The 22,645-nt window shown below is 38.5% G+C and overlaps 1 protein-coding gene across 2 annotated transcripts in view; it reads right to left on the minus strand.

Annotated features, from left to right (window-relative positions):
* LOC117296986 (DNA polymerase zeta catalytic subunit-like) overlaps positions 1 to 22,645 on the minus strand; it is a 36,936-nt gene that overhangs the window by 3,460 nt on the left and 10,831 nt on the right. The window contains exons 12-35 of one of the 2 annotated variants that reach the window (XM_033780093.1): positions 21,921 to 22,034; positions 21,206 to 21,404; positions 20,583 to 20,677; positions 14,417 to 20,288; positions 13,383 to 14,193; positions 12,868 to 12,987; positions 12,051 to 12,219; positions 10,727 to 10,904; positions 10,331 to 10,446; positions 10,119 to 10,237; positions 9,406 to 9,527; positions 8,767 to 8,908; positions 8,208 to 8,290; positions 7,682 to 7,843; positions 6,871 to 7,014; positions 6,345 to 6,414; positions 4,460 to 4,567; positions 3,886 to 3,995; positions 2,841 to 2,955; positions 2,492 to 2,629; positions 1,823 to 2,013; positions 1,073 to 1,199; positions 595 to 762; positions 52 to 213 (exon numbers count right to left, since the gene is read on the minus strand). In XM_033780093.1, the coding sequence (XP_033635984.1) occupies positions 52 to 213; positions 595 to 762; positions 1,073 to 1,199; positions 1,823 to 2,013; positions 2,492 to 2,629; positions 2,841 to 2,955; positions 3,886 to 3,995; positions 4,460 to 4,567; positions 6,345 to 6,414; positions 6,871 to 7,014; positions 7,682 to 7,843; positions 8,208 to 8,290; positions 8,767 to 8,908; positions 9,406 to 9,527; positions 10,119 to 10,237; positions 10,331 to 10,446; positions 10,727 to 10,904; positions 12,051 to 12,219; positions 12,868 to 12,987; positions 13,383 to 14,193; positions 14,417 to 20,288; positions 20,583 to 20,677; positions 21,206 to 21,404; positions 21,921 to 22,034 (9,635 nt within the window). Of the gene's footprint in view, positions 1 to 51; positions 214 to 594; positions 763 to 1,072; positions 1,200 to 1,822; positions 2,014 to 2,491; positions 2,630 to 2,840; positions 2,956 to 3,885; positions 3,996 to 4,459; positions 4,568 to 6,344; positions 6,415 to 6,870; positions 7,015 to 7,681; positions 7,844 to 8,207; positions 8,291 to 8,766; positions 8,909 to 9,405; positions 9,528 to 10,118; positions 10,238 to 10,330; positions 10,447 to 10,726; positions 10,905 to 12,050; positions 12,220 to 12,867; positions 12,988 to 13,382; positions 14,194 to 14,416; positions 20,289 to 20,582; positions 20,678 to 21,205; positions 21,405 to 21,920; positions 22,035 to 22,645 lie in introns of those variants that run through there. The other variant, XM_033780094.1, reaches the window with a different exon arrangement.

The following is a 22,645-nucleotide window of genomic DNA, read 5'->3' on the forward strand; positions in this document are numbered from 1 at the left end:
ATCTTACTGAGTTAACTCTCAAATTGAGGTCAATAACTAATCAAGAGTTACCTTGGCAATGTCTTGCTGCGCTTTCTGCCATTGCTGAACCCGACTCATGAGGGCGGTAGATGTGACTTGACTTTTACTCTTACATTCATCGCAGATACTTGTCTGGGTGACTTTCTCACAGATGACGCAATTCAAACTGACAAAGTATTGGGATATTGTACCCTGAAAATTGAAAACAGTTTCAGATGACAGAGTCTCAAAAGATAATCAAATAAAGACAATGGCTACAAAGTACTAATCCTGGAGAAAATGAAATGAAAAAGGATTTTGTCTTCACATCCGAATAAAAATTTAAGATTGTAAAAACTAAAAATAATCCCAAAATCTGTTGATAAAGAAACCAAGTAGAGGGTGGTCTACCAATAGAGTAATGGAGTTGATTATCCAACTGTCATTGGACAATTGGTTTGTTTGCTAATTCTAAATTAGCCAATCAATAAAAAAGATGAGCCTAAACTTTGGCCGTTTCACATGTTTTGTCTTCTTTCTATTGGCTAACCGATGTTTCAAAAGATGTCTATTTAAAATAAAAAAAGTGTTAACCTTCTTCCCAGGTGTGCCAAGCTGATGGTGTGATGTCACCCTTTGCCACCGTGGTAACTCCTGATACCACTGCATGGTGTCCACTCCAAGCAGTCCAAATACCCTGTTAAGGGAGGGTACCAGTTGACGTGTCAAGTAGTAGGTTGTGTTCAATCTTAGGCTCGGATCCTTAGAAAATAAAAACAACAAACTCTGATGAACTAAATTGATTAAATTGTGCCATAATAAATAACTCAAAATTTTAGTGGGCTTAATTAGAATTACACTTTGGATTTTAAATCTTTCCACAACAAAAAAGTGACGAGACAAGTTATAACAAATATTTGTTAGAATTTAGAAAACTTAGTGTAGCAAAGTTATAGGTAAGCTAAAAAAAATTCCTGAGAAATGAAAACACAGTATTAAGACTGGTTGAAACTTCATGTAATGGTTGAAACACACCTTGGTCACAACCACATTTACTCATCATTGATTTTACCTCAAGAACTTGACTTGGAGTGCGTACAAGCTGAATAAGAGGCAATCCAGGACTGCCGTACACAACAACATAAGGCACTCTCTGACCAACTCGAGGCTCTGCACGACGATCAACAGCAAGTAGACGTCTAATACAAATGGATAAAACAAATTCATAAAACTCTTAATACTCCAATGGTTCAGGCATATCGGCCCAACTACAAGATTTTCAATAAAATATAGTAAAGCTTAATATTTCTTTAGCATTTCAATTCTAATCTTCTGCTCTAGCAAACATTTTTAGCTGCCAGCCCTGCCGTCTTGTTGCTTGCCAGCCCTGCCGTCTTGTTGCTTGCCAGCCCTGCCGTCTTGTTGCTTGCCAGCCCTGCCGTCTTGTTGCTTGCCAGCCCTGCCGTCTTGTTGCTTGCCAGCCCTGCCGTCTTGTTGCTTTCCCCCAATTTGGGCCTGTGAGTATCAGCTGGAAATGGCAAACTATACATCACATTTATAAAAGTTATGTACTCTTTGGAATGGTAAATAGTTTTTGGGGATGTGTTTATTTACAATGCAGTAAACAATGAATGTTTATCGTAAAGTGCTACATGGGCTTAGGTAGGAACGGCACTTAGTCCCATGACCAGTCAGGTGGAATAATGAAAAGAAAATAAATTTTTTTTACAACTTTTGCAAAAACCCATCATTAGTCTTACTGCCATTTGCATTGTGTCTAAATCAGAATTCCTTCTTCAGAATGGGAAGTAATAATCCGTACCTGGTGATTTCAAGGGATGGTACACAAGCCCCTGGTCGATAGGAGTGCTGGCCACGGTACTCCTTGGCAAAGATCAGGTCTTGCATTGTTGCTTGGCCATCAAGGATCTTTAAGAACTGCTTCTGAACGTACTTCTTGACTTGTGAGACATCATGTGTGGTAAAGAGAGTCTTCAGAGCTTTCTCAAGTATCTATGAACAATTGGACTAAATTTATTACCAATTGATCTTCAACAAATCATAATTTATGTCCTCGTTAAAAGATTTTAAAACAAAAGTTTGACAAATCTTTAGAGTATAAAGCTTAATTGAAAGAGCATTTATCATTATTTATTTATTTATTTCTAAAAATAAAACAAACAAAACCTTGAAAGTGCAATGTAGCACATTGGCCTGGCAATACCTGTCACAGAAATCTAAATTTTTTATGTAAGAAGAAAACCCCAAACTGAAAAAACAAAAACGAATCTGGAAGGGACTAAAAAAAACATCCACGCACAAGGCTCAGGTCCAAAGGGGGATTTGAACCCGGTGCCACAGAGGTCAAAGGCATAGAAGAAACAACTAAGCTAAACCTGTATGCATTTATTCAAATTGTTCAAGCCTCATTCAGTAAGTTTTTTTAATTCATTCTCTCTGGCAATATTTATCAAGACAAATCTCCCGTTACCTTGCCAACAGCAGGGCATGAATCACGACGCACTGTTTCAATTCCCTTAGCATCAAAGTCTGGTTCTGATTGGTCAGGCGACTCGTAGCTATAACCAACATAACGTTTCTTGGATTGTAGGACACATGGATGGTAAACCTGCAAAACAGCAAAAGAGAACAACGTACTTTTAGTATTTGGGAACATAAAGCTGTGGTTGTCATGAACCATATTTTATTCCAAATTGTAAAGTTCCAGTTTTTGTTTCATTGACTTCTAGAATACAGCATTATTTAGATTAAGAGAGAAAACTGGATGCCTGTGTTGAACCCTGACAATCTAAAATGAAGGCACGGATATTTCAACTTACCTTTTCCAGTTTCAGTTTGACAGGTTTAGGGTTCGCTGCAGTCACATCATCTCGGATTTCACGCCCTACTTCAAAGGCTCGCTCCTTACTGGCTCCTTCAACTAATACAAACATACTGAGGACAAGAACAACAGATTGGTTTGCATAAAAATCAATCCAATGCCTTTGAGAAGCAAGTTAATTCAAGAGAATTCACTGAAAATCTTCAACCTCAGAGCAACTGTAAACTTCTTCAACTATGACTACAAAGGGGGTAAAACAGAAGAGTGACTCTGATACAATACACTCTTTCCCTTGCCTTGGAGAAAAACTATTTTTACATCAAACTTAAAGTTACAAAAATTGTCTTTGAAGTCAAATGAGTCCACTCTTACAGCAACAGCTTGCACGCTACTTCGATAAGTGCAAACATACTGCACTAAAAGAATTAATACAAGATACTTATAAAATAACAAAAGGTCCATTTTGAAATAGGGCTTGTTTTGAACCTTGCATGGTGGGAATACAATCTAGAAAGGTTTGCAGAGACACCATGTACGTAAAGTCTCTAAAGGTTTGCAGAGACACCATGTACGTAAAGTCTCTAAAGGTTTACAGAGACACCATGTACGTCAAGTCTCTCTGTGAGTTGGTAGTGGTTATGAGAAGAACTGGTAGTTTACCAAGTTGTTAAAACTCTAGTTCTTCTCAGAGATCCACCACAACTCAAAAAGAGGTTTTATGTACTGTACAAAGTGTCTCTGCAAACCACACTAGTTTAAGAGTACTGTACAAAGTGTCTCTGCAAACCACACTAGTTTAAGAGTACTGTACAAAGTGTCTCTGCAAACCACACTAGTTTAAGAGTACTGTACAAAGTGTCTCTGCAAACCACACTAGTTTAAGAGTACTGTACAAAGTGTCTCTGCAAACCACACTAGTTTAAGAGTACTGTACAAAGTGTCTCTGCAAACCACACTAGTTTAAGAGTACTGTACAAAGTGTCTCTGCAAACCACACTAGTTTAAGAAACTGCTTATAACTTCAGGATGTCTCCAAAACCAACCTGTCTGTGTCCCCATACACTACTCTAGCTCCCCATTTCTTGGTTGTTTCTACAAGATGTATGGCTCTCTCCAACGTCTCACGCCCCTTCCGTACAACACTGTCACCAACCTGCAAGAAATAATCAGTAAATCTGACAAACTGTCTTCAACCCAAAATAAGGCAGTCATTAGTTGAAACGATCAAAGGTGATTTGCCTACACATTGGCAGAAATGGACACAGATTGATTGGGGAATACTCAGTATGCATACTTCAGCGATGGAATGAAGTGCATGCTGGTCTAGTTCAGTGACAAAGTTTGGTTGCTTGGTAGACCAGCATGCCCCTCATTCCACAGCAATGCGGGCACGCCAAGAAATGGACACAGATTGATTGGAGAATACTCAGTATGCATACTTCAGTGATGGAATGAAGTGCATGCTGGTCTAGTTCAGTGACAAAGTTTGGTTGCTTGGTAGACCAGCATGCCCCTCATTCCACAGCAATGCGGGCACGCCAAGAAAATGTGAAGTAGTCTTTGGGAGATAGTTGGGTAACTTTTTTACAAAGAAATTGAAATGAATCTTGAATCTACCTCAATACAAGGCATCCGTCCAGAGAAGCTAGCTGATGTATATCCATAGGTGAAGTTAGCGATATATTTAAGGGCAAGCTGACGACTATTCAACATACGATTCAATGCCTGTGGGAAAAGAAAGAAAACAAATTCAATTTAAAAAGTACTCTAATACTAAAAACTACAAGGAAAGCATTAATCTCATCCTGTTGCCATTTAGAAAACTACAAGGAAAGCATTAATCTCATCCTGTTGCCATTTAGAAAACTACAAGGAAAGCATTAATCTCATCCTGTTGCCATTTAGAGGTAAGGAAAGCATTAATCTCATCCTGTTGCCATTTAGAAAACTACAAGGAAAGCATTAATCTCATCCTGTTGCCATTTAGAAAACTACAAGGAAAGCATTAATCTCATCCCGTTGCCATTTAGAGGTAAACTACAAGGAAAGCATTAATCTCATCCTGTTGCCATTAAGTAAACTACAAAGAAAGCATTAATCTCATCCTGTTGCCATTTAGAAAACTACAAGGAAAGCATTAATCTCACCCTGTTGCCATTTAGAAAACTACAAGGAAAGCATTAATCTCATCCTGTTGCCATTTAGAAAACTACAAGGAAAGCATTAATCTCATCCTGTTGCCATTTAGAAAACTACAAGGAAAGCATTAATCTCATCCTGTTGCCATTTAGAAAACTACAAGGAAAGCATTAATCTCATCCTGTTGCCATTTAGAGGTAAACTACAAGGAAAGCATTAATCTCATCCTGTTGCCATTTAGAAAACTACAAGGAAAGCATTAATCTCATCCTGTTGCCATTTAGAGGTAAACTACAAGGAAAGCATTAATCTCATCCTGTTGCCATTTAGAGGTAAGGAAAGCATTAATCTCATCCTGTTGCCATTTAGAAAACTACAAGGAAAGCATTAATCTCATCCTGTTGCCATTTAGAAAACTACAAGGAAAGCATTAATCTCATCCCGTTGCCATTTAGAGGTAAACTACAAGGAAAGCATTAATCTCATCCTGTTGCCATTAAGTAAACTACAAAGAAAGCATTAATCTCATCCTGTTGCCATTTAGAAAACTACAAGGAAAGCATTAATCTCACCCTGTTGCCATTTAGAAAACTACAAGGAAAGCATTAATCTCATCCTGTTGCCATTTAGAAAACTACAAGGAAAGCATTAATCTCATCCTGTTGCCATTTAGAAAACTACAAGGAAAGCATTAATCTCATCCTGTTGCCATTTAGAAAACTACAAGGAAAGCATTAATCTCATCCTGTTGCCATTTAGAGGTAAACTACAAGGAAAGCATTAATCTCATCCTGTTGCCATTTAGAAAACTACAAGGAAAGCATTAATCTCATCCTGTTGCCATTTAGAGGTAAACTACAAGGAAAGCATTAATCTCATCCTGTTGCCATTTAGAGGTAAACTACAAGGAAAGCATTAATCTCACCCTGTTGCCATTTAGAAAACTACAAGGAAAGCATTAATCTCATCCTGTTGCCATTTAGAAAACTACAAGGAAAGCATTAATCTCATCCTGTTGCCATTTAGAAAACTACAAGGAAAGCATTAATCTCATCCTGTTGCCATTTAGAAAACTACAAGGAAAGCATTAATCTCATCCTGTTGCCATTTAGAAAACTACAAGGAAAGCATTAATCTCATCCTGTTGCCATTTAGAAAACTACAAGGAAAGCATTAATCTCATCCTGTTGCCATTTAGAGGTAAAACCATGCAACAAATGATGCAAATTATTGGAAATACCCAGCAGACGCGCAGCGCACAGAATGGACCAAAAAGTAACTGCCTTTTGGCCTCTATGATGGCGCCCTACTGCAGTGACAGCTTGCATTAAGTCTATTCTTCAAATGAAGACATTCGTAATACCTTGTTATCCTTAAAGTCCTTCAGCGCTTTCTTGACAATTAGACGAAGATTTAGAATCTGTTCCAACATCCTGAAATAAATTGTAAAACTGGTATTTATATACACTCCTCATGAATCTGTTGACGAAGATAAACATGCTGTGATAAGGTCTTCGTCGAAGCCCGCGAAAATGAAATTGCTGAAAGGTGCCATTTTGGTAATATTATGTAAGAGAGATAAAGTTAAACTAAACAAGTCTATTTAGACTGCGGCATTTGCAATAGTTCATGACTGTCACAATTGATAATCACACCCAATTTGGCCTGTAGGCCATGAAATGTGATACTAGGTTTTCATTGTTCAATAGACTGTGCATGTCTCCCACTTTGGTCCCACACACATTGCTTTATTGTGCAAACTACAGTATTTTAACAGGTTCCAACGTTAGAATAAGTGTGTGACTTGCAGTCTATAAGACATTTTGATTCATTGAGAAACAGCCGCTTTTGAAACCTTTAGGTAGTAGAAACACAAGATGTGGACTTACGTTGGTACGACACCACGCCTGATATGAGACTTGACAAACACAATACCATTAGGGGATATATGAAGACCATCTGACTGTAGAAGCTTCTTGAATTGACTTATGGAATTAGATAAAGTACCACATCCCATAGCATATTCACCACCACTGAAAATAAACACAACACAATTTTACAACCAAGACAATCATTTCATACTATGAAACACATCTTTACTCAATGGTAAAAAATTCCAAAACTTAATAGTATTTGGAAACACAAAGTACAATCGCATCAACCACATTTCAAAAGCGTTATTCAGATTAGAAAGCCCAAATGAAGTGTATTGACAAATGAAAAATAATCGGTAGTAAATGTTAAATATGCAATCAATGGTTAACCAATGTTTAAACAATTGTAACCAGTGGTTTATGGTTAGAGGAACGTTACAGAATTGGTAAGAAGCAAAAATCATGAAGATCACAGATTTACATAAAACTTACACAGTCTAGTGATGATGATAGTTGAAAACATCCCTTAAAATATTTCTGTCTGAAATGTCATATTTGATGAGAAATAAATAATCTAACTTCGCATTTTGAGTTTATCGCTCAGTGAGCGTTTTATTAATTTATATTTTGGCATCGATGCAATGCAAAATTTGTAATCGGTTTTTCACTATTCTCTCTGATCGATCTCAAACTTCTACAGGTTGGTCAGTTTATGTATATGATAGATTACATAAAGTGCTTACACTGCCAGCAATTGTTTTGTTAGCAAAAACCAATTCTGTAATGTTCGTTTAATGCAACAGCAGTAGTCAACTAATGGTCTCACTTTGCAATGTGTTCTAAGCGGCCAAGACAAGTTGAGTAGCAGTAGTTATATGCAATCATCATTGAAGGATACAGAGACTGGAAGTCTAGAACAATAACTGGATCTTTATAGAAACGAGATTCTGGCTCCATCACCAAAGGAATGCACTCCGGAGCTTTCATTCTGCAAAGAAAATATCACAATTTCACGGTTAAAATAAATTCCTTGGGTAACCAGGAGTGGAAGATTTGCAGAAAAAAATATCTGAAAATAGTATCAAAATTGTAGGTATGTTGAAATGATTGCATGTCAGGCATTTTATTACCGCTGAGTCGTTAGAATTCAAGGTAATTTGGGGAAAAGTATACTTATAACAGCACAAGAAAAGTGGATCAAAGTGAATGGTTTCTTCATATCTGTAGAAAATAACAGCTTTATTTTTTCCACCAGGCAAAACTGAAAATGTTTTTTACTTAAATATATTTTTCTTAAGATCTTTTTTAGTTTTGGTGTTGATAACTTATTCCACCAGGAAAGTTGTACAAACCTAGATCTTTGCTGTACACTGGGCGACATGGCAACGTAATTCTGTGGTTTTGCTGTTCTCATCATCATAGACTCCACACGATACTGTCAAAGAAGAAGACATATCAGATTGTAATAACTTATAACAAACCTTTTCCTTCTTTCTTCAAAACAGATGTTATTATAAGTTATCACACAAGTGGAATACGGACAAAATATAGCAATTCTGCGTCCCATATCCAACGAGGCCGAATATCTTCCAGTTTCTCAGACGTCGACGCGCAGAACGTTATTTTGCGACAACCGCACAAAGTTTAGAATGTAATTTTTGCTCTGTATCTGTATACAGAGCGTGATGCATTGACATTCACAATACGCACTGTGTAATAAAAACAGTGGAAGTAGGATATAAAACAGAGGAAGTAGTATACAGTATATATGTTTTTATGCCCCTAATAGTTCGAGCATCTGATTGGTGGATTAGTGCGTACTGGAAGATAACATTTGATACATAGAAACAACGTAGGCCTACAAGAAATGGTTAATTGCAATCTCTAGTTGAATCAGATGTACTTTAGTACCTGAGATCCTCTTGACAGGACACAGTAAAACTGAATCCCAAACACACGAGCGAGTTCACTAGTTCGTCCAATCAGATCTAACTGATGAAGAAGCTTCAGAGAGCCACGCACACGCACTGTATAGTACTCCACCACTCGCCACCTTAATAAAACAAATCATCAGCAAAAAAAACATCAATATACACTGGAGTGTTGTGGCCGAGCGGTTTAGTGTATCGAACTCGTGTTCTGATGTGTAAACCATCAGAATGTTGGTTTGAATCTCGGTCAATACAAATGTATAATTGCTTCTCTCCACCCAGGGGTAAATGGGTACCTATGAGGGCAGAGATCGTTCTTGTGATTGATTTAGCTTAGTGCGCTATATATTTGATAGCAAAGGCTGTATACTCCAAAGAGAGCTGAGATGGTTTTAGAAAACTGAAATAAATGGCACAGTGACCAAGGGTAATAATGATACACACAAACTCCATATCACACTTCAAAACTTTAAAACAATCTTGAGGAAGTGTGAATTCAAAATGAAAGTTGTTTCATAAATGGCAAGGAATTTAAAATGTACCAAAGGAAGAATGTTTGATAACAGAAATGATTTGAACGAGGATTTAAAACATTTTTGAATGAGACAAATCAACTGACCTGTAGAGTTGTGGATTCTTGTGATCAAACCAGTCAGTCAGTGTACGATATGAGAACAGAGGAATGCGCTGATGTAAAACATGGAAAGCTATATTCTCAAATGTGTAGTTGGTTAAGGCCACCTGAAGAATAGAAATACACAAGTGAAGATGCATCAAACTTAAAGGCAGTGGACACTATTGGTAATTACTCCAAATAATTATTAGCATAAAACCTTACTTTGTAACGAGTAATAGGGAGCTGTTGATAGTATAAAACATTGTGAGAAATGGCTCCCTCTGAAGTAACATAGTTTTTGAGGAAAGAAGTAATCTTCCACGAATTTGATTTCGAGACCTCAGAATTATATTTTGAGGTCTCGAAATCAAGCATCTGAAAACACCCAACTTCATTTGACAAGGGTGTTTTTCCTTTCATTATTATCTCGCAACTTCGACGATCAATTGAGCTCAACTTTTCACAGGTTTGTTATTTTATGCAAATGTTGAGATACAGCAAGTGAGAAGAGTGGTCTTTGACAATTACCAATAGTGTCCAGCATCAGTCTTAATGGAACACATTTATAAAATACTGACATCACAACTGAATACAATTTTGGGCTTTACAAAACAGTGGAAAAATAACCTCGCACAAATTTGAATGAAAGCCTAATGAGCACTGCAATGATTCTGCTCAACTACTTTGTGAGTAGTATTGAGTAGTTTGAGTGTTACCTCGTGTCTCATAAGTCTCCAGAGATTGAGCGTTATACGACCGGCAATGTTGATTTCTGATTGGTGGTCTGCTCCGTAGGCATCACGCTCAGATGCAAAATGGCTCTCCTTCTTAAACTCTGAAACAATCAAAACACAATCAGTCTTAGTTCCGGTCATCACAAGGAGATAAAATTGACAGCATTAACTTAACTGAGAGGAAGAGTTCTCACCAGGTAGTCTTGAGATTTTAGTACAGAGATCAACGTCAAGAAAAGCTGCTCTTTCCAAAAGGTAGCCCCAAGAATGCTGCTGGATCTCATAACCAACCAAGATATCTGGATCATATCTACAAAGAAATAACTCATGTTTAACTACCCTGTGCTGATTCCAATACATGTCAAAAATGATCTTAGAAAAATTTGACAGCTTATTGAATAGTACATATTTTGCTTACATTTGCAAACACTAAAAATGGTTATTTCCCTTCATAAACATAGTGAGAGGCAACAGCTTTACACAATTGCCACCAATGCCCCCCGAGAACACGAAGTATAAACAAAAATTAATTACCAAAACATGTTTTACAATACTTCATATCACAAAACTGAACAATGATCTAGACTTACTTCCTGATAACACACAGAATCTCATCCAGTAGTTCAGCCTCGGATGCTACTGATGTAATTTTGGTATCATTCAAACCACTATGTGCAAGAGATGATGGTAGATGAGATGAGGTTGATGGTCCTACGTTACTATGGTTACTATCATCAACCATGATCACACCGTGAAACATATTTAGATCTAATAACAAAGGAATATCAAAAATATAACTTTGAAAATAATTTTTAAAAATTCCAATAATGTTGCTTTGATAAGAAAGTTTGTCAAAACTGTTTTCCTTAGAAAAAAATAAAGTAAAATGAAAATAAAATAAAAGGGACTAAACTGGATTCATGCTTCTTAAAAATGGGTAGGTAAAGTGAACAAAATATTGCAAATAATCAGCAAGTGCTGTTTTCTAATTGAGACACACAAGAGATGTTAAATTTGCATCGGGATAAAGAATATAAACTTTGGCTTTTACCCATACACCGATGTGTGTATGCACTGTATACTCAGTACTTTCCCGAGCCCTGTGAACAAATATCACAGGCATGTTACTCGGGTGGGATTCGAACCCACGACCCTTGCAATTCTAGAGCAGTGTCTTACCAACTAGACTACCGAGGTTGCCCGGTAGCTAGAGGCAGTTCACACACACAATTCACATTACGTATTTCACCGTCTGCTAAGAACTGACTCTTAGATAATCCGTCTCCCTAAATAAAAATTGTTTTTATTTAAGGCAAGCTGGTCTGTCTTTACATGAAAGGCATTAGGTCTTAGCTGCTCAACCCTTGCAAACTATAAGGCCTGGAATTCAAACTATGAGAGGCCAATACTGATTTCGTTCACAAAGGGAAAAACTTTAAAGGCAGTGGACACTATTGGTAATTGTCAAAGACTAGCCTTCACAGTTGTTGTATCTCAACATAAGCAGAAAATAACAAACCTGTGAAATTTTCAGCTCAATCGGTCATCGAACTTGCGAAATAATAATGATAGAAAATAAACACACGAAGTTGTGTGCAGTTAGATGGTTGATTTCGAGACCTCAAGTTCTAAATCTGAGGTCTCGAAATCAAATTCGTGGAAAATTACTTCTTTCACAAAAACTATGGCACTTCAGAGGGAGCCATTTCTCACAATGTTTTTACCATCAACCTCTCCCCATTACTCGTCACCAAGAAAGGTTTTATGCTAATAATAATTTTGAGTAATTACCAATAGTGTCCACTGCCTTTAAGTCTATGGGAAAGTTCTGAGGGGCTACCAAGCCAAGACTAGGTCAACATTGGAAATACAGTGAACATCATGTATTAAGATTTAAGAGTAAAGACTGCTTACCACCATCGCTCTGTTCGCTGCTTCCTTGGCTAGCTGTGTCATGCTGTTGAGGTGTATCTTGTTGGATGCTATAAAACAATGCTCTGATTGGATCAGAGTCTGGGTCTGGATGATAGTCACGTCTTGTCTTGATGTGTAGCTCAAGGCTCATAATACTCAGATGCTGAACCTTCAATCACATGATAGAACACAGACATAAGAGATCTTATAACAAATCACTGCCTCTAGCTACCGGGCAACCTTGGTAGTCTACTAGTTGGTAAGACACTGCTCTAGAATTGCAAGTAACAAGCCTGTGATATTTTTTCACAGGACTCGGGAAAGTACATCGGTGTATGGGTAAACAACAAAAATTAATATTCTTTATGCAAATTTAACATCTCTTACATGTTATGATTATTAAGTGAATTCAAATTGACTTTATGACTTCACAGAAACTGTCAAAGACTGAAGACAATAATCACCTAAGAACATTGGTGATTCAGTATTTGTATTAGCACTATGTCACCTGCAAGAACTATCACAGACGAGACTGATAATTAAAAAACAAATAACAGAATCTGCATTGAATAAACTGTATGAGAATTCGTGCATGGATCCTCAGTTGACTGAACTACAAATTTACCTTTCTTTCAAACAACATAAACTTCCATAAAACTAGTTTGTTGCTTGTACAAGTCCATACCAAGCAAATGTACATCTTTTAACTTTACAAATCTTGTGTAAAACAGCCTCAAGTTGCAGATAAAAACCAAGTCAAGACAACATTGAATTCAAGGCAATGATATGACACTGTGGACTGAATTTGGATTGATACCTCATGAGTAGCCTTGGCATCCTGCATATTAATATCTCCAAACTTGAAGCCACAAGTGTTACTGGGCGTGGCACCTTCTATTTGAGACCAGTCCTTGGCATGCCTTCCATCTCCTGAACCCTGATGGTCAAATGTTAAATCAAATTACAATCAATGTATGATAAGGAATAAACATTTATAGAACATGATCAAGTACTTGTTTATCCACAGTTCTGCCAATTGAAGATAAAAATATCATCATTATGCTTCCTCAAAATAAGGTCATGTCCGAATTAGCGGCTACGGCTACGGCTAGATTTCTGTGACATCATGCATTGAAGAATAGGACGTCCTAAGAAACACACTAAGCATCAGTCAGAGCCAGAGCTGAAGCCTCCCATTTGGATACAACCTTAGGCTGGGTTTTTTTAATGCAGAGAAATATGCGCAATACTTAAATTACAGATATTTTGTTATACAATTGGAAAAAAAAAACAATATTTGTAAACTAAATTCTTAAAAATGAACCACATTACCTCTCTTGGTGTGAAGAGCAATGACTGTCTCATACTAGATGAAGAAGATTGTCTCTCACAAGATGGTCCAGCTGACATTGGGTCACGCGGCCTCTTCCATCCACTAATAGGGGTGACAGGAAGAGGAGTACCTTTTGACTGTGTGTGAACGCGTAGAGGAGTACTATGCTGTGGTTGGCTGCTCTCCCTCCCAAGCAATGGTGTATCCCGTTGGGATAAGAAGCCGTTTGTATTCCAGGGGGTTGGACTCAATCGAGATGGGCCTTCCATTGGTGAGGAAACTACTCTGGATGATTGTGTGCCGTTATTAATCCAGAGTGGTAGATTGAACTTTGGTGTTTGCACTTGAGACATTGACGGTTTGTGCTGTGACTCGTTTGCCTGTGTGTTTAGAATGACACTGTGCATGTCTTCCTTCATGGTTGCTGCCAAATGTTCCTTATCATCTTTAGGCTGAGAGGTTTTGGTCACAGTTTGGTTTGTTTTATCCTTGTCTTTGTCATTTTTGTTTTCCTCATCTTCTTTACACTTATCAGTTTTATTGTTCTTATCATCCAACCACTCCTGAACCTGTTTAACAGAGGGAGGGGACCTACAAGGTGTAATCACAGCATCCACATCTCCCACCAGAGCCGCTTTTAATCCACATTCAGGGGCAATGTTGCTAGGCAACAATAAGGGGTGTGGACTCAAGGCCATCATGTTGGCTTGCCATTGGTTGAGACCTGTTTGGGAAAGTTTACTTTCAGCTTCAGGTAGAGAGGATGGCAGATTGGATTGCAAATGACCTTCGTCGTGAACACCTGGTTTACTGAAGAAAAATATAAGTGTGTATATCAAAATAAAGTCTGCTTCAATACATCATTTAATGTTGACTTTGAATATTACACACGTAGACTGATAGTAAAACAACTTCTTGCTCACATCGTATTAGGTTTGATTGCAACCAGAACTAAGAATTATAACTCTACCTTTGTAAAAATAATTGGGCAATTATTTAAGAGATACTTATAAGATTATTACAACTCACATACCTGGTCTGATGGACATCATTTGGATTCCCGCAAAATGCTTTCTTGTGTCGTAGCTGAGGGAGTCCATACTCTTGCAGCGATGCTTGTATATCATCAGCACTTGGAGGAGGATGAAAGGGTGTCCACACCTTGCTAGGCTTATCTGATAAACTCTCATCCTCCTTTGTTGTTGTGGTATTTCTGAGAATTGATGGGACTCTTGTTGAGGTTGTTGGAGGTGATTCAGATGTTGATTGGAGAGGATCTTGTACTGATTGTGAGATGAGTTGAAGACTGTTAGTGGTCAGGTCTTCAACCATCTCTGTGCTGATTCCATCTTGCTCCTGTGAGTCACTTTGTTGACTTCTTTTACAATGTACTAGAGCCGCATCATGTCTGTCTGATGGCTGGCTGGGGTGGTCGATACTTGCAGATAACTCATTTGCTTTATCTACAATGACCTTGCTGTATTGTGTCTGATCTTTATCACTAGGTTCATATGATAACTTATCCCCAAGGCTTTGGGATTGTTCCATGGTTGAAGTTTGTCTAGCAGAAAGACAATCTTCCTGAGATGAAACTGAGTGTCCATGGGGTAAAGATCTCTCAGGATCAGTACAGGCGGACACAGACATTGGGTTTGAGGAACCTGATTCAGACGAGTCTCGACATACACCCCCTTCCTGTGATGTATCGATTTCCATTGGTTCCACTTCATCTGACGCACTCTCTCTACTGTCTTCTCTTGCACTAAGCCCCTCCAAGGATGGACCCTGGGGATCTCTGGGTTTAAGAACTAGGTTCAAGGGTTCCTCTCCTAATTCCTTGGAGGTGCTAAAGCTGGAATCTTCAAGATTTGATGCTTTCATATTTGAGTTGTCATGGTACGAATCAGGGTTTGGCACATTGGTATTTGTTCTGTCATAATTTGAAGATTCTTCATTGAATTTATCTTTGTAGTTGATTCTCAACAGTCCTTCAGCAATGTCTCGATCAATCTTACTCTTTGTATTTGTTGAAAGCTTTACTTTACAATGTAAAGTAGGGCTTTTACCAGGAGTTGATGGAATCGTCTTCCCAGCAGCATCTGTGATTGAATTTGACTGGCTACTGATGTACTGCGTACCTTGTGGTGATGGGGTCTCTGGGCAAACAAGCTGAGAGAAAGATTCATTATTGTCACTTAGAGTATCCTTTGAGTTCAGTTTCCCACAAGGTTTCCATTTTGAAAATGATGAAGTGCTTTCACTAGAGCTGCTCCAAGATGATGCGCTTGGCATCTCGCTTACTCTATTCTTTTGAAACTTACTATTTTCAGAACAATCAGAGTCTGTGTTTCTACATGTGCTTTCCTGATGCATCTTTTTATAAGACACATCAGTTATGTTTAGAATGCTTGAGGAGGCTTGACTTGTGTCACTTTCCATCTCTGTGTTTCTTGTCTCATCTACCTGAGAAGTTCTCACTGACTCACGCTGTCTTGATTGTCTTCCTGGAGTAAAGATACTACCACTTGAAGGTTCAAAAACTTCCCTGGTTGGTGAGATGGAGGGTATACAGTTGATGATCTGAGACATATCAAGTGATAAGGATGCACCAGTGCTGCTAGACCCATTAGAGGCACCATAGATATCACTATCGTCACTCTCTGCTGGACCGTCACTATCACTGGAGGGTATGTATTTCCTCTGACCTGGTGTGATATAAGACAGTGAGTCAGTAACTCCGCTGTCGATTATTTCATCATCTGATGATAGTTTTTCATCCTTAAATTGAAGAGAGTGATCAGACCTTTCAGAATGTGTGTCTTTCATATCATCAGGCTTAGTGTGAGTGCTACTCATGCTATCATGAAGAGCTGTAGTTGGTTGACTTTCATCATCTGATGAAATTTCCTCATACTTCATTTGAGGAGAATAAACGTGAGGGCAAGACAACATGGATGATGATTCTTCAGGAGAAAACCTTTTGCAAGATGTTTCTGATTCAGACTGACTATTAGCATCTTCATCTTGGTGGCTGTCCCTTGTCTTCTTAGAGAAACTCTCATCATCTGATGACCTTTCTCCATATTTTGTTTTATTGCTCGACAGTGAAATAACTTCTATTGCAGATTCCTCTGATCGTTTACTAGGTGATTCTCTCAAACCGTCTGACTTTAAACTATTACTACCGACATCCTCGGCATAAAGCTTCTGTGTCTCTTGAGTGATGTTTTCCTTAGGATTGTCCTTTTGAGACACACTTTGTGTAGGAGCAGGAGAAGGGCTTAAGGACGTACATGTATCTGTGCCAGTATCTACAATGAGTGGCGGAGTTAAGACATCTCCAATGCTTGTAGAAACACTGCTTTCAAGATCCATATCACCAGCCAATGTACTGAGAAATCTCGGAGCTGATGGTAAATTTGATGATGGTGCATCTACAAAGTCACTTTGTGTATCATCAAGTAGAACTTGACTTAGATCTTCAGATTCATAGTTGGTAGTTCTCTCTTTGTGGCTTGCAATGTTACAAGCAGAGGCGGTAGAAATACTGCTATCGAGATTCGCATCACCACCCAACATGCTGAGAAAATTCTGACCTGATGACAAATTTGACGATGATGCATCTTCTAGTGCACCTTGTGTATTGAGAAGCAGGACAGACCGACTTAGATTGTTAGATTCAGGGTTGCTTGTTTTCTCTGGGTGGCTGGCAAAGTTACAAGTAGAGGCTGTTTTCCCATCATCTCTAGACCTGTTACATATATCTCTTGATTTTCGAGATGTTTTTCTTTTAGGGAACTTGTCTGAGAGTGAAAACTTGGATAAAGATTGGACTGAGGTGGTGCTCTCTGCATCCGCACTTATATCAGCATCATCTTGCTGTGTGTGATTACTTGATTGATCATCACTTTGGCTGGATTCATCTTCACTTTCAAAATAACGTTTTGATTTGGCAACATTGGTTTCATCCATCGAGGGAGTAGCATTTGTTGTCTTGTCCTGAACACCACCAACCTCAGAGTCACCAAAACTACTTTTGTGTTTTGCCTCGTTGAACTGTCTACTTGTGATTCCTGTCACATTGTCTATTCTTAATAATCCAGTATTGCACATTTGTTCCGACAGTGAACCATTTCCGTTTCTAGAGGTATCAACATTTATCAGCTGCATATTTGTCCCATTCTCTCCTTCTTGCCGGGAATTCTCATCTTCGCTCGTTGAGCCTGAGAATCTGTTCACCAATGTCTCCGTTTTATTGCTAAGGTTGTGACCCATCCTGTTTGACCTTTCTCCATTCTCACGCCTCTGATTTTGAGTGAGATTCTGTTGGAACCCTTCTCTCATACTTGAAAATAATTGTCCACCTTCTTCACTTGGTGACCAGCATCTTGGAGGAGAGCCTTCCTTCTTTGTTTTACGTGGTGAGAAGTATCCCAAGTTCCACATTGCATCCCGATATAAAGTAGCTTCTGAGTCGGTGTCTTGGTAACTGGTAAAATGACCATTGACTGCAGGTTGATAATCTGAAGCCCTCGGACATGACCCATTATGTTGTTCACTCATTGAGACATTGCTATCTGTGTGCTCATTGATTCTTGGTCTTGCTGTAGTGGTTCTGCAGGTAATAGGTCCATACATTGAGCCATGAGTTGTAGAAACAATAGACTGGTTTAGGTTTTTGACTTGTTGCCTTTCAGTTGTATCTGTTTTAGATGGGCTGTTTATACTTCTACCATTATGCAGCATGGAGTCAACTGTAAAAGACAATTGAGGCTTAGGTCTTGAGGGACTACTATTTTTGTCTTCCTTCTTTGCAGAATGAGATCCTGATTTTAACAGTTTAGATTTCTTGTTTTTGCTTCCAGGGGGTCGCCCTCTTTTTTTTTGAGGGCTCCATGGAAATCCTTTTCCAGCTTCAGTTGTTATGTGACTTGATTCAGTGACACTTCCAGCTTGCTTTAGCTCAGACATTGAGTCAACTGCAGTGTTTGCAAAAGCAGAATCTTCTACCTCCTCTTCATCAGACCAACACAAAATGTCAAAACCAACATCTGGAAAGTCACCATCATCATAACTGATTCTTTCCCTCTTGCGAAAGCCGTATGACTTATCTAGAAGTTCCTCATGGTTGGTCTCATCCATACTTCGTTTTCGTTTGTTGCTCTGACACTTTTGGCTGCCTTTTTTTTTTGACCAATCATCACTGTTACCGCTTCCATGCCGTTTCTTTATCCCTGTACTTTTCTTCTTAGACTGATAGATGGTTCTAGGAGGGCTGGTATTGTTGCTTGGGCTCGGTGTTGATTGCATGCTAGTTGACTGAACATCACTTTGCTTTATGCTCCTGCTAAAGCTTGGAGAGCTTTCTAATATAGATGAAGTCAAACTGCTCTCAGCTGTTGAGGTAACTATTTTGGGGTCAGTGTTTTCTGCTGTAGATTCTCCCTTCAGTGTGGACCCTTGTGTTGATTCATTCATCATTTGTTCGCTTGACAAGCCCAGTTTGTCAAATGTTTGAGACAGCATTTCATACGTCTTGTCATCTCTAGGTTTGTGATGTTTGACTTTTGAGACACTAAATTTATTTTTCTTAAACGACAGTTTTAAAGTTTTTGTGTATTTCTGTTGAAGAATAGCCTTTGTCTTATTAAGATGGCTTGATTTTTTGCTGTACTGTCTTACAAAGAGATCGTCTGTGTGTTTCACTTTCTCCAGGATGGGCATTTCTTGATGACTAAGGTCTTCAGACTGAACAGTTAACAATGAGCTTGGCTTCAACTGTGTGTGCTTACTGATGGATTCCAAACATGGTGGCTCCATGGCCAAGTGTAATGACTTGTTAGTTTCATCCATTAGTGAAGCTTTCTCTTCTCTCACCTTGTCTTTTCTTTCTTGAACCTGCTTTTGTTTAACACCAGTGCATCCGTCCATACTTGCAGTTGAAGACTCTTTCTCTTTATACTTGGTTACTTTCATAATCTGACTCATCCAGAATTGTTCATCCATGAATCGCTTTGGTGGCTTAATCTTCCTTGAGAAGCTGCTTCGTCTTCCAGGATGAGCTTTGAGATTATCCTTCCTGATGCGTTCTAATTGCTTACGTGGCAGACTAGTTCCTGAAAAGCTAATCTTCCCCTTTGCGTCAGTCTCTATTGGGCACTTGATGAGCATTACAACTGGGTTCCACATGGGGTCTTGTTTGACCTTATCTAGAGAAAGCTTACAAACACTTTCCAGCTCTTTGCACACTTTGAGGCGGAATTCCTTTGAAGTTGATGGAACCTTTTCCAATTCCTTGTCTGTGTTTGGTGGATGTGATGAACCTTCTAATGAATATATGTTTAAGTTTTCATCTGATGAATGAGATATGACATTTGTTGATGCATTGGCAGGTACTGATTGGTTTTGGCATGCTGGAGTTGTGGTAAGGCTATTGAATGAAGGCAAAGTTGCGGTTAGTTTTTTTTCTGGAACGGTTTCTAATGATCCTGGCTTTGCTTGATGTGTTAGACTAAGCGACTTGCGAATAGCTTGAGTTTGATTCCCAATCATTTTATTTTGTTGACTGGACTTTGGCTTTTGATTTTGAGAATGTGGAGCCTTTCCCTGACAGCTAATCATTTTCACGACATGTGGTTTTGACTTGAACTTTATTTTCTTCTTGATAGAGCTGTCGGAATTCTTGACTTTTGCAAAGATGTCTTTCTGTAGGTCTCTATTGGCTTGATCGCTGGAAATGTTGTGTGTAGCTTTAACAGGGCTGGTCATTATCAATCTTTTGTGGCTGGATGGACCGCTCTGAGCAGCAAACTCTGTCAGTTTACCCAGCAGGGTAGGAGGTAACTTTGGAGAAAGGTTGGGGGCTTTTCTTCTCACTCCAAGTGTTTTCTTCTTACTTGGATGTGCTGTAAATAAAAAAATAAAAAAATAAAAAAATCAAAGTACATTTGTAAAAATGAAACTTAAACTTTAACAATCCAGTCAAAGATAAATTTGATTTGTATCGAAAGGAAGAAATTTAAATACATTAAAAGTGAGAAAAAAAAACTCAGAACACAACACCATTGGATGCAGAAGATTTGCAGAGAACAGATACTTTTAACTTGATTTAAAACGCTCGAGTGATCTGATGTTGAATTATTCCCCTGCGAATGTTTGATCATTCTTAAGAACAAGTAATATGGTAAATATGAGTTTACCTGGTTTGTCATCTGAGCTGCCATCTAACTGTGGAATGATAACCTGGCTCCCCTGAGTATTGTCTACACTAGATGATACATCATGAGTTGTTTGGCTGAATAAAAGATGAATATCATATTGTTAGCCAGGCTACCTTAACCATCAGTAGCACAAGAGACATTTTTTCTACTAGCACCTTACTATACCTATAAACAAATGTGAGAAATTGAAACGTGAATATTTTTTCCTCTTTGTGATTGCTTGTGGAATCTGTCTCCATATCAAGCTTGAGTGTAAGTATAATGCCACAACAACATGAAGATTTTAACTACTTTTATCCCTAGAGTTGACAACCGTTCCACAATTTGTTTCAGTAACCTCGGAAACATGCCAAAAGCATTCCGCACTAATGCTTAAAATAGAAGTTAAGTACCCAGATCAAATTTCACTAGCGGGCGTCTACAGCCAAATTGTATGTTACTCGCAACTAACTACACTACTAGTGCAGTTTGGCGTGTCGATGACGGAGTGATCGCGTAGGTGGTGTGCCATGTTTGTCTAACAGCTGGTTATTTTAACAGAAGTGATGTCAGTAGTGTGGGGTGCTATTGAGGCAATTTATCCATTGATTGTCTTGGTGTACCTTTGTTGAGTAGGTGTCTCATCATCATCATCGTCTCCATCCCAAGCCTGAGACATCTCTAAGGATTCCTTCACATCCTCATCTACACATCCTTCCTTTCCATCCTCCGTCTGCTGACTAGAGAGAATACTTCCATCTTCAGCAGTCTCTTTACCTTGAGCTAAGTCTACAAGAAGCTGAACCAACTCTCCATCTTCATCTGATAAAAAACAAACACATTCAAGTACTCAGAATTGCTGATTATTGTTCAAATGGAATTTATGTATGAGTGAAGGTACAGGGGCTGATTTCACATAGAGCTGAGATTGATCTTACTTAAAAATAAATCGCTGTTGCTAAGTAAAGTGTGATGTCACAATACAAATCACTATTGTGATACTGATAAATTGTCTTACGATGGATTTTATTGCTTTGTGAAATCAAGCCCTGGCAGCGTAAGATGTTTTCAGAGAGCATCATGTCACAATATTCAAGTTCCTGCCGAACAGTCTACACAAACATTTTTAACTAAGATTCAACTTAGTCAAATTCTCTCTACTTGGATCAAATTAATTACTTCAAGACTCTGACTTTGACCTCATAGGAATTAAGACTAAACAGGTCATAGACACTGGTGACACTCGTCAAAATAGACTGTTTATCAATCACATTTTGAAATCGTACATAAGGTATTCACAGAAGTTAAACTACTTGCACAGGGTCGGAGTAATCTTACCTGCCATTTGAGAGAATTGACCGCTGTGCTGAGATGCTTCAACCAGTGACTGTACTAATTCCTCATCAATGATTGGCTGCGAATCTTCTGGTGTCACAACGGAACTCTCATCTCCTGAACAGAAATTAAAACAAACGAACCCAGACTTGACAATTTGACAACCAAATAGAAAAGTAGGCAACTAAAAAAAATTATGATTAAGGCCACACCTTAGCCAAACTGCCAAGTCTGTGAGGGTATTAATATAATGTTCATAAAAAGGAAGGCGGCCGGTACTACGTGTACTACTTTCACATATGCAGGGGTGAGAGTCATTACTAACGAAAAAGTCTGAAACTTGGAAACAAATTCAAAGGTATGTTGAAATAATGCCGTTTCTAACATTTGGTAACCCCCTGGGGTTATAGATTCCAAGGAGCTTTTGGAAACAGTATCCAAAGCACTAGAGAAGTAGACCAATGAGCAGGATTGCTTTATTTGTGGGAAAAAATAATGTCTGATTTTCTTCACCAGGCCGACATAAAAAGTCTGAATTCAGCCAAAAGTCTGAACAATCTCATCCCATCCCTGCATATGGGATCAAAGGGACTTTTCATTATTAACTAAACTGCCTCAGAGTAAATTCTTAATATTGGCCCCAACATTTCATCTAGTTTGCTCTAGTTAAAACTAAGAGACGTTGAAACTAGTTGAAACTGGGAGATGTTAGGAGACTGTACAATCAT

This window comes from Asterias rubens, chromosome 11 (genome assembly GCF_902459465.1).
Source record: "Asterias rubens chromosome 11, eAstRub1.3, whole genome shotgun sequence".
NCBI classification, from domain to species: domain Eukaryota; kingdom Metazoa; phylum Echinodermata; class Asteroidea; order Forcipulatida; family Asteriidae; genus Asterias; species Asterias rubens.